Here is an 11,748-nt window from a genome sequence, read left to right on the forward strand (position 1 = left end):
GCATAGGTGACCCATGTGCTTGGGACACGTTATAATATACCGCTTCCAAGGTTTTAAAGTGATATCTTGTTTCCATCTTCCTCAAACGGTAACGAACTAGTGTGACTATACGCAGCCCTAAGCCCATTCACCCCCTTCATAGACCGCCATTTTGTTTGTTTCAACAATCCTTATAAATAAATTAAACACAGGGCATGTTGTGGAAATACAATCAACGGACCCCCTCCCACGTCATCTTACGTATTATTATCTATCTTAATGCGTTCCACACGTATAGCTTAAATATGACCTGTCCCATCTAGTCATACTGTCAACAGGCAATGCATCCTCCATCTCCTGTCTCTCATGGTCAGTGCTTCCAACCTGCAGCTTCCCGGATGACGAGTGACGTCAACGAGCCATCTTTGTTCCCCTAATCCGAGCATCTATTTTTTGTGTACATAGTGACAGAAGCGAGTAGCGGTAGGGCGCCCTTATTATAAAAAGGAATAATAGCGAGGCGCGGCACACCGGTGGAAATAAATACATACAAACCGTAACAAATATACAAGGAATACCTCTTTACTGGAATAACCTGGAGAGTGCATTATTTATCCGGGAGACGGGGAGAAACGCCTGAAGCAGCGCGTTCATCCACACTTCTTCTAGACGCACATAAAACCCGGTTAAAATGTAAGTACAAATTCATTACAATTATTTTTTATTTTTTAAATGAGCTGATTTAGTTTTTAAACCCCATTCTTTTCTCCGTTTTCTCAGATAATAAAACATAAACGTAAATACATTTATGCACAAATAGCCTAAGCATAGCCTACTTCATTAGGCTATTGTAAGTTTATATTTTATTGTACACGCATTTTTCTAAATCTATTAAGTATTTCAGGAGACCCATTGAATTCTAACGAGCGCGCTTGCTATATAATTAGTCTATAGGCTCCCAATGGCCAATGTTATTTTCCATTTCAGTTGCTACTACTGGCATACTAAATGTGTCTCTGTTTACTGAATTATTACCACGGAGCTCATTTATTTTGTATAATGTAGATATCTTTCGCTTTATTCTGGCGTTTGGACTTGGAGCAACAGCGATAGAATCACGCCTAGACACCGGATTGGACTGGTTTGTCTGGAATTGGTCGCGCGCTTTTAGAAAGAAAATAATTTATGAGTTAACATTATGTTGCAGTTAATATAGGCTATTTGTTCACTCTGTCCAGGTGATCATTTCGATGTCAATTGGGGGGAAAAAACATTAATTTGTCTCATTTAGGCCCATTGTATTTCATTCATGGCCTATTTTTTTCACAAATGACATTTAAATGAAGATGATGAAAAATATACCTCACACGGTTTAAAAAAAAAAAAAACATCCCTTACGTAGGCAGTACACTAGAGGCGTGATAGCTTATTCCACGCGAGTCGTGGGGGTTGGTAAACGGACGGTCATAAGCTCGTGTTCATTCAAAGGGGGCGATACAATTTGTTATATTTTCGAGTTATATTATTCTCTAATCCATTCAGCACGTTTCTATGGAACAGGCCTTTATATTCATTGATACTTGGTTGGACTGGCACAAAGAGCGCAGGTGTTCCTCTGCATGAAAGATGGCCGTGTATACTAGTATTTTCTAGGCACGCTCGTTTAACTGGTTTAAATAATCGAGGCTGTAAATGGCGCATATCTTCATAACATGTTGCCAGTCCCTATTGGATACTTTTATTAAAGAATCACTGGGTTTGGAATGTTATATTTTGATATAACATTTTAGATTAATAGCCTACGGTTGTATTAAGTTTGTAACATTTGCCAACACAATGCAAAATAGATAAATGCCATTTGGTAGCAAGTGTAAACATCTGCTCCTGTTATTTGAAAAAAATGTTGATCGTGACGCAACGATGACAGAGATACAGGTAGACGCTTAATGAAGGCCTTGTGTGGGGGTGGGGATGTTCCCCATCATTCATATGACCCTGCCTTTACCATTCAAGTACAAGGAAGAGCACAGAAACAATTGATTAACCCCATATTCATGTAAAACTACAGTACATGTACAATGCTTACTCACTCACACAATAATAATTTTTTAGTGAGCACCGGAAAAAAAAGGCCTGGTTATGCAAGTCAATTTTTCTGATGGCACAGTACAATGTTTGGTGTGTCATTTCATTAAACTCACGACGCATAACATTAGAGAAGGCATGACACATAATACATTCGATTTTCCTTGAGAAATTTTCATCGCAGCCATCAGATAATGAAACTACTAGGATTTTGTCTACACCTAAATCTGACTTCTAATTTAGCATTGAATCATGGCTGAATCACAGTCTATTTGTTCTTAAAGCCTATTATGTATTTGAAATAAAACAGAAAACAAGCAGTAATACATTTGTTTAAAGTCCACTTTCAAAGAATCATGATTTGTTTTAATGGATTTTAGACATGAAAATATAAATCTGAGTTGCCAGAATGTTACATTAATGTTCTGGCCATAAGAGCCATTCAACTGATACTGAAATTCAATATTTTCCTGTCAGTGAAAGTGAGAGGAGCCAAGACTTTATGTCTAAATATAGGCTGTTGTAAATTAGAAGGAGCGGAAGTAAATCAGAATGAAAAATTGGCTGATAAAGATCCCAGTAAGAAAAAGTGCTTCCTTCACTGAAAGGAAAGCAAACAGGGATTAGATCTAGGGATCTTCCAGAGGTGACCTTTATACAGAGTTTTGTCTTCCTCTGGTGGATGAGAGTGGCATCAGCAAGGAGACTTTTTTTTAGAAATATCCTTTACTTACACTTCTAATTTCTGTTAGTGAAAGGCAGAACATTTTAATGTAATTACACAAAATGATTAAAATGCATTTAATTTAGTTTCATTCTAGTCTGTACAAAAATGGCTGCATGAGGATGCAATAACAACATATAATTGTATGTAATCTTGCTTGCATGCCATAAGACATAACTTCCTGTACAAATAGGTCTTTAATGTAACTGATTTAGTAATTAATTGAAATTGAAATTTGAAAACAAATTTCAAATGGCTATTCTATTCTAAAAAAAAAAAAAACCAAACGATTGTTTTGTAATTTATGCCAATGCATGCAAAAGTGTTCCTTGTCCTCTTTTATCTCATATATAAGTTCTATAAATCACTGTACTAGTAAATACAAACATGTAGTATTATATAGTACAGTATAAGTAATACTGTAATATTGTAGTATAGAGGAGTGACTGTACTGTGTGTTGATTTGCAGGTCTGCTCCAGCCCCTGCCGGTGCTCCAGAAGGAGCCAACGCTCCTCCTAACCTCACCAGCAACCGTCGCTTACAGCAGACACAGGCTCAGGTGGATGAGGTGAGTTGACCCCATCTCTTTATCTTCTGTCAACGATAAGTGCACTTTCAGAACCAGACCTAAAAAAACTGGATGAGAAAATTTTACAAAAATAAAACCACACAAATATTACAAAATGTGACATTAAAAAGTGTTGTTATAAAGTAACACTGTCCAACACCTCTTTTTAATGTAATGTTTATTTAACTAGGAAAATGAAGCGTAACAGGGATACATTGACATCTGGTATATATATTGCAGATGTCCAATTGTGCCTGTTACACTTAATTTTCCTGGTATATATAAATATTATATATATATATATATATATATATATATATATATACACACACACCTGTATATATGTGTGTGCGTGTGTGTGTGTGTGTGAGGACTTCCCCTCCTCATTTTAAATCACCACTGCACACCACTGCACAACAGATCTATCTAGTGATGGAACATTTGACTATGAGTCCCCTTCATCGTTTTCCAGGTGGTGGACATTATGCGTGTGAACGTGGACAAGGTTCTGGAGAGGGACCAGAAGCTGTCAGAACTGGATGATCGGGCTGATGCCCTGCAGGCTGGAGCCTCGCAGTTCGAGACCAGCGCGGCCAAGCTCAAGAATAAATACTGGTGGAAGAATGCCAAGGTAAACATCACACAAAGTGCCTTGAGTAAGACTGAAAAAGGCAATGTATTTCATGAGAACACATCGAAATCAAGCAAACAGTAAACCTTAAATCAGTGTACTTTTTTGAAATGAGAGTCTTTTATATAATATATTTTAAAATAATATTTGACCAATAACACATTATTGGATCACATGTATGAAGGTTAGAACTTAATAATCTACTTTTTACTGCTTTTAACTCATTCTTCCCTTTTTTAACTCCTTTCTTTAGATGATGATTATCCTGGGGGTGATATGTGTGATTGTCCTCATTATAATCATTGGTAAGCAATGAAAATATTCTAATTCATTATCAAAGGAATGTTCTGATTTAAATACAACACAGAAAATAATTTTGAAAAAAAAAAAATATATTCCATAGATTATTTGCCACTGACAAGATGGGCTTTAAATACAATTTGGTTATCTATGAAAAAACAATCAGTGCTACACGACTAGCACTTTGCCGGGAAAAGTAGGGAAAGTTCAACACCCATGCTGCACTGGGCTCGATCTGGCTATCCATATGCAGTGCAGGGATATAAAAATGTGCACATACGATCTGTAATTTTAACTGCGGGACTTTATTTGTAGTAAACAAGAGTGCAGGTTACAACATTATTAGTTTCTTTACAAACGCGAATTTGTAATTTGTAAGTGGGGCATTTTGTTTCTTTACAAAGCGACATCGCCAACTACTGGCCTGGCAGTAGAACACAGCGTTTTTAGTTGTTTTTTAGTTGTAGTAGTACATCATTGTCGTTCAAACGCACCCGAAGCCTTGTCTGTGAAACCGGCCCACAGGGACTCATGTTATATAATTCTATTTCTTATTGTGATTTTCAAGTGTTGACAATAAATTATTTCCTTCTCTTCACAGTGTACTTCAGCACCTAAAAGTGCAATGTTCCTACCCCACTCTGAGCTCATGAACGCCCAATTCCAAGCCACAGAGAAATCCCTCCCAAAAAAGATGAGAAAAAAATGACTTCTCACAACAATGAAATTATTTGCCCTCAAAGAGCCTAAATCAGCCCCTTCCCGAGCCCTTTTGCCCCCACTGCCTCACAGCTGGGCCCCTGTCACTCCTCGTTTGTCCTGTCAGTGAGTGTGTGGCCATGTATCCTCTGTAAATACCTCCGGCTTTTCTGAAATACTGTTCATACTCAAAACTCCTGATTACTTGTGGCAACGACAACCGATAAAAAAAGAAATCACGACCCTTAAAATACGATAAGATTATACAGTATATATTACAAATGTTCTTTGTAGAGTTTTATTCTGATATAATGGGTTTTTGTAGTTTGTGTGTGAGTGTGCATTTGTATATTTTTTTAAGTTTTGTAAGACTTATTTTGCTTCAGGTTTAAACTACTGCCTCTTAATCTGGATGTTTGTATCTTGCACGCTCTATTTCACTATTTCTTGTGTGTATTGGTGTATTTTTGCACAAGCTATGGACTCTCTTAACCAAGGTACTAAATCAATATCCCCAAATTTTTCCTAAATCACATCCACTCTATCTCAGACCTACACGTTGCCCCCTCAACCCCCTTTCTTTCTTACCAACAGTACCTACTCTATTAGTGAACTGCCACAACAGACTGGACCAATGACTGTAGATGTTTATCTTAAGTTGATGTCTTTAGTGTCTTATCTCTTAAACATTCCTTAATAGCAGTGTAGAATTATGCTGTCTATCAAACAGAGTAAGTGTATTTATCTTAAAGAATTCCAAAACAGGTCTTAAACAACCTCAAGTATTTGTGAGTCAAACTATGTTTGGTCGTAATTAATTGCACAAAAAAAAAAAAAAAAAAATCACATGGTTCAATTGCGCTGTAAGTGACATGAAACAAAACGAAATCAAGACCCGATTCATTCTGCTGGTAAAGATTTTCAAGGCCAGAGAGTCTCCATACAAAGTGTGGGGGTGGGACTGACCGAAAAGGGGAAATAGTATCATGCACAAAAAGCTTGTTTTCGATGTCGCTTTTTAACTGGTCAGACTGTGAGAGAACCATGCGCTGTGTTACTTCCTCGCGGCAGAACTACTGCCAAACCGATGCACGAGTTCATCCGTCTGAAAGCACACAGGTTGATCTTACTACTTCAACGTGAGCTAGTTTCAACAGCCGTGGTTCTCTCTCTTAAATCTAGATACTGCCTTTTTATTTAGTCTTTCTTTTGAATTATAGTAATAGATTTGTAAATTATATTTTTGTGTGTGAAGCAGGCAGGAAAGGGACCACGTCGTTTCAGGACTTGACACTGCTGCCGTGTGCACACGGAGCACTTGTGTCCCTCGCTATTGTCCACCTTTCTGTGTGCCTGTTTGTTGAGTTCAGCTGTAGTTTACACACTGCCAAGCACCTGAGGGGACGCTTTTTTTCTTTGTGTGCTTTTGTTTTTTCACCGTGCCCTTCTCGGTTTGCTCTCGCGCACATATAGGCCTACGCCTCCATCAGCATCACCCTTCAGTCTCATCCGCCCTATCTGTCGACAAGAAGCAAGCCAGGCGTGAAGTGTGCGTCTGCACGTGAACACCCCCACCTTACTCGTTTCTCAGTTAACGGCATTAGCTTTCCTCCTTTCACACTTTGATTCTGCCTCTAGCTGCCCGTCGCTGTAAATAGATTTTGTATGTAGAGTATTTCGGCTTCATCCTGAGAGATTAGGCTGCTTAGACCTCTGCAGGTAAAGAAAGGCTGTTCACATGGCAACCTGGGGGGAGGGCATAGATTAGCAGATTGATTGTGACAGGGGGCGGAGCCACTGGTTTGAGGGGGTGGGGCTAGAGGGATGATTCCATTGGTGTGTTTATGGAAAAGCCTGATGATTAGAGCTGAATTAAAGAGAGAGTTCGCCCAAATATTAAAATTCTGTCATTATTAAACTGTATACGTTTCTTTGTTCTGTTGAACACAAAGGAAGATATTTTGAAAAAAAGTTTGTAACCAGGCCGCTTTGGGGCACCATTGCCTTCCAAAGTAGGAAAAAAATATATGATGGAAGTCAGTGGTGACCCAGAACTGTTCAGTTTCCCTAATAATTCTTTAAAATATTGTATTTTGTGTTCAACAGAACAAGTAAATGTATACAGGTTTGGAACAACATGGGGGTGACTAATTGATGACAGAATTTTCATTTTGCGGGTATATCCCTAAACTATCCCTTTACTCGTAATATTTACTTTTTATGGTTTCTGAACAAACAAACGGTTTGTTTCATTTTCATTTCATTCATTTTTCTTCTTTAAAAGGAGATAGCCTTAGTTCATTTCATTTTCTTTCATCTTTCCATGCTCATTCACTCTTATGTGCACTCGCGTCGAGCTATATTAATGAAAAATGACCAAAGACCATATTATTATTATTATATCTCGCTTATACTGCCAACTGTCATCAAAAACAGGTTAAGAGACAACATTTCCCCAGATCTCTGGTTTTTAAAAGCCTCATCCAGCAAAAGTTCAAGAAATCCCCTATCGCTCAGCATAGTTTTCAGGTCTATGTTTATTTTACTTGAATATTTAGATTGCTAACAAGATAAGGATTTTGAAACCACGATCTGACTGACAAATCACAGGCCTGATATCTGAAACAATGATAGCACAACTTCTCCTTTAGGTCTGTATGTGTAATGCTGAGTATTAAAAATGAAACTATTACTTTGTAGCTGTTTAAGAAGAAAAAAGCAAAAAAAAAAACAAATCTGTATTGTTTTGTGTTGTAGTGTGGGCTTCATCTGGGAAGGGGGTCCTTTTTTTAGACTTCACATTTAAGGAATAAACAATCAGTTGGAAGTTAGAATAAGATGTTAATAATATAGAGTCTCTATATTATATTAGGCAAATATAAAGATTTTTCTCCCAGGGGTCGTAAACATTTTAAAGGGATCTGTAACTAATAAACTACACACATTGGGGTAGGACTTAAACATGACAAATTAATCAAAGGATTCTAATAGGGGACTACTACAAATAATGTATGTGCTATACTGTTTTTCTTTGTGAGTGTGTGAAGACATTTTCTTTTGTCTTGGCACTTACTGTGTGTTTTGTTTAAAACCGTGTGGATTGAGAGGGATGGTGGGAGTAGTTTTGTCACGCCAGCCTGTTAAAGATACTGCTTCTTCTTTATTGGGAGGGAACCAATGAAGACGCAGAGCTTTACCGGACAGGGATTTCTCCATTCCTCATATCGTACAGTTGTTTAGTCTTCAGTTGTTTACTTTATTTTAAACATAAATTAGTTAAGGCTTCACAAAGGGCTGTTTAGCACAGCTTCATTGTGATTAGTCATTATTTTTTTCTAGAATTTAATTTTAAATATAAGAACAGTGACCTAAGACATCCGAGTAGGCTAATTCTGGAAATTGAACCCTGCCTTATTATAGGTTAGCATGTCAAGAGTTTTTCAGAAAGCTTGTACAGAGTGAAATATCAACTTTAATCGGTTGCTATTAGTTCAGAGATGTTTTAAATAAAAAGTTATGGAGTTTTACAAGAGTTCAAATCATTTTCGAAGGTTTTTGGGACTGAAAAAAAGAGTATAAAGAAGCAAAATTCAAGGGGGGCGGTTCCAGCTTTGTGGAGGTCAAGAAATGCATTGAACCAAGTTGCTGTATTGATAACAATTCATTTGTTTATTTATTTGATTTATGGAGTTTTTTTTGGAGGGGGGGGGGGGGGGAATTACCCCTTTTTGTCTGGCCTTTTTGGAGGGACTAGGCTGGAGGATAATGGGTAATACGATCTTCACAATCTGACTTTATGTTGTTGTTATTTTATTTAATTTTGTATTTATTTGTGTCATAAGTTATAGTGGACTGCATTAAACGGAACGAAGTACATTGTAACAGGAAACCATTTGGTGACCAGACATACATGAATTCAATTGTAGAGTAAATCTGTCAATGTCTATTATATGGATGAACATCTTGGGAAAATATATATATAAACATACATATATATATATTGCAAAAAAAATGACAGTTATGATGACCTGTGTTTATTGTTCCAAGTTAGAAATTAAAATGTGTGTGTGTGTTTGAAAACAATGACAACATAAAAATAAATATATAATAAAAGTGGGTATGTGGTGATTTTTTTTATTAAATATTTGATGTATCAAATATATTATTTTGTAATTGTATAATAAGATTATTTTTAAAAAGTTAAGAAAGTACAAGCTGTGTTTTGTAATAAAGTATAAAACAAGGCCAGCTCCTGCATTTGGAGAAGATGTTTTCACAATAGCTATTATTTGTTGTCCCCTCGTGATCACACAGTGCTCAACAGATTTATAAAGAGAAACTACTGGAGTGGAGAAAATGTGAATAAGCACAGCTAAGCTATACCTGCACAGAATGAATCCTGAGGTAAAATGTTTATACTCCAATAAAAATTCAAACAAAGTAATTTTCACTATATCACCCTCATAGGATTTAAAGAAAATATTTCTACGTACAAGAAAAGCAGCTAAGATTTGGAGACAAAGACTAACACTAACAAAAAAATTACCAAAGTGTACTGTGGTACTTTGTGGACACAACTAATACAAGATGTATTGGTATGCTTCATGGTGGAAGTACATAAAGTACTGAACTATGCAATTATGTTTTTACATTATTATTTATTATGAATAACAGTATTCGTTTTATTATAAAACAGTTCATGTTAATAAAGAGCCTTAAAGGAGTTAACTTAAAAATTTAAATTCGGAGATTATTTACTCACCCTCAAGTATTAAACCTGTATTAATTTCTTCTGCTGAACACAAAGAAAGATATTTTGTGATCTGTTTGGTCATTAAAATATCATCCTTTGTGTTCAGCAGAAGAAAGACACAATGCGTTGACAGTAATTTTGTATTTTTTGTTAAATCATAATTTAGTAAAACTGTAAAAGAGCCATTCCACCGAAAGGATTACATTCCTGTCTCCAGGACATTATATGTATAAAAATGCATGAAAATGAACTCTAAAATACATTTTATTATTAAGCAAAAAGCATATTATTAAGCTAACTAAAAATTTCAAATGTAAAAATCTACAAGTTAAAAACATTAATAAAAGTACATAAAACACTCAAATAAAAAATAGCATTTTCTGCATATCCCCACTCTCTATCTCTAAACTTTACATGAAACATAATTATTAAAATCCTTCAGAAATCTTTTTTTTTTCAATGTTTTTTTTTTAAATACATGCCTTAATAGTGTTTTTTTTTGTCACAAATATCAATTATTTGAACATACAATAAACAATAAACAACAATTGCTTAAAGAAGAAAAAACTTTCTTGTGGGGAAAACAAAGGAATTAAGTGACATACTTTTAATCATTCTTTTTAAATGGCAAATTGCAAAACATGAGTGCATCGTCTGCTTGGAAACCTTGTAAAAATTAAATGAAGTTGTCTGAGATTGACCAATAAACATTTTGACTAGTAAAATATGTGTAGCCTATTAGATTCAGTGTTGAAAAAATACTAAAAATAAAGTTTAATTTTGAAGAGTTTGGCTAGAACAATTGTCACACATTCGGTGGAATGGCCCAAAAAGTATAACTATCAAAAAGTCAAAATTATGAGACAAAACGTCGAAATTAAGACAGAAATTACATTATGACAGAAATGCTGAATTCAGAACAGAAAAATAAACTACTCAGTCAGAGTATAAATCAAAACTATGAGATAAAACCATAGACTGTAAAAAATGGATAAAACTCGAAATTATATAAAATTCATAGTTGCATAAAATGTATTTAAAGACTTTAGCATTATTATTATTTTGTCATAATTATATTATAAGTCGTAATTTATCTCCGTTTTAAAACTGTCCAAGCAGAATGAATCGTCGAGCGTCTCCAAGAATAGAACAGCTACTGTTTTGAATAAATCAAATAAAACGGCCTTTCAGTCGTCCCCGGTTTACATGACCGACCCACTGACACAAAAGATGGCTATTTTTCGCCACCTACTGACGTAAATTTATAATCTGCAACAATGAAAAATCCCCACCATTTGCACAGACTCAGAGACCGCTTATCATCGTAAAATAACACAGAACCTTATATGACCCTGTCAGGGTTCCTTTTGTGAGAATGATGACATTATCCTCAAGGTATGATCATTTGATAGCTACCAGTACACTATAAAACTATGGAATCACCGCCCAAGCACATTTTGAAAAGGGTGTCAGAGTTATGAAGTCAGCTTAAACAGTAAACACTGAACAAATGTGAAATTATTAACAAAATAATAAATTGATCAAATTATTTGGGAAGTGTCTCAACGTTGAACACGTTGTCCACAAATGTGTTCAATTGTGATTCACTTACTCACCGTGAAGGGAGGGAGAGTACACTGAGTGCATGAGGGACATCACACGCCCACATGGGTCAGGTGGACAGACACGCGAAGTTCGCACGGGCACGAGGGACTACCGCCCTGCGCGAGTGTGTTGATGTTGTAATCACCATAAAAGACGCGCACTACAAACGGTAGACTGTAAGAAATAATTTCAGCGTTGCATACAGAATTATTCACTAAGTTTCAGCGTTAATTTTTTGACTTTCATAAAAAACGGAAATGTATTAGACATGCATCGCGTTAGTAAAAGGCCGAATATTCGCCTCTACAACGGTTAATACGGTTGGGGGAAGTGCAGTTCCGTCTTGACGTCGGGGGGGAAGCTCTGCTACAACGTGACAAGGGAGAGCCAAACGGTCAAGGCC

The 11,748-nt window shown here is 36.1% G+C and overlaps 1 protein-coding gene across 1 annotated transcript; it reads left to right on the forward strand.

The window, feature by feature from the left end:
- Positions 1-385: 385 nt before the first annotated feature.
- vamp2 (vesicle-associated membrane protein 2) lies at positions 386-9,103 on the forward strand. Its single transcript, XM_039677325.2, has 5 exons — positions 386-672; positions 3,258-3,357; positions 3,830-3,988; positions 4,242-4,293; positions 4,890-9,103. Coding segments are annotated over exons 1-5 (330 nt in total). The 5' UTR covers positions 386-670; the 3' UTR covers positions 4,907-9,103.
- Positions 9,104-11,748: the final 2,645 nt, after the last annotated feature.

This window comes from Pimephales promelas, chromosome 23, assembly GCF_988280905.1.
Source record: "Pimephales promelas chromosome 23, fPimPro1.hap1.1, whole genome shotgun sequence".
In the NCBI taxonomy this organism is placed as follows: domain Eukaryota; kingdom Metazoa; phylum Chordata; class Actinopteri; order Cypriniformes; family Leuciscidae; genus Pimephales; species Pimephales promelas.

What these genes read in the sequence shown, in the direction of transcription:
- vamp2 (XM_039677325.2), top strand. An exon ending in CACAGGCTCAGGTGGATGAG is followed by an intron (nt 3,358 to 3,829) that starts GTGAGTTGACCC and finishes ATCGTTTTCCAG; the next exon opens with GTGGTGGACATTATGCGTGT. An exon ending in ACTGGTGGAAGAATGCCAAG is followed by an intron (nt 3,989 to 4,241) that starts GTAAACATCACA and finishes TCCTTTCTTTAG; the next exon opens with ATGATGATTATCCTGGGGGT.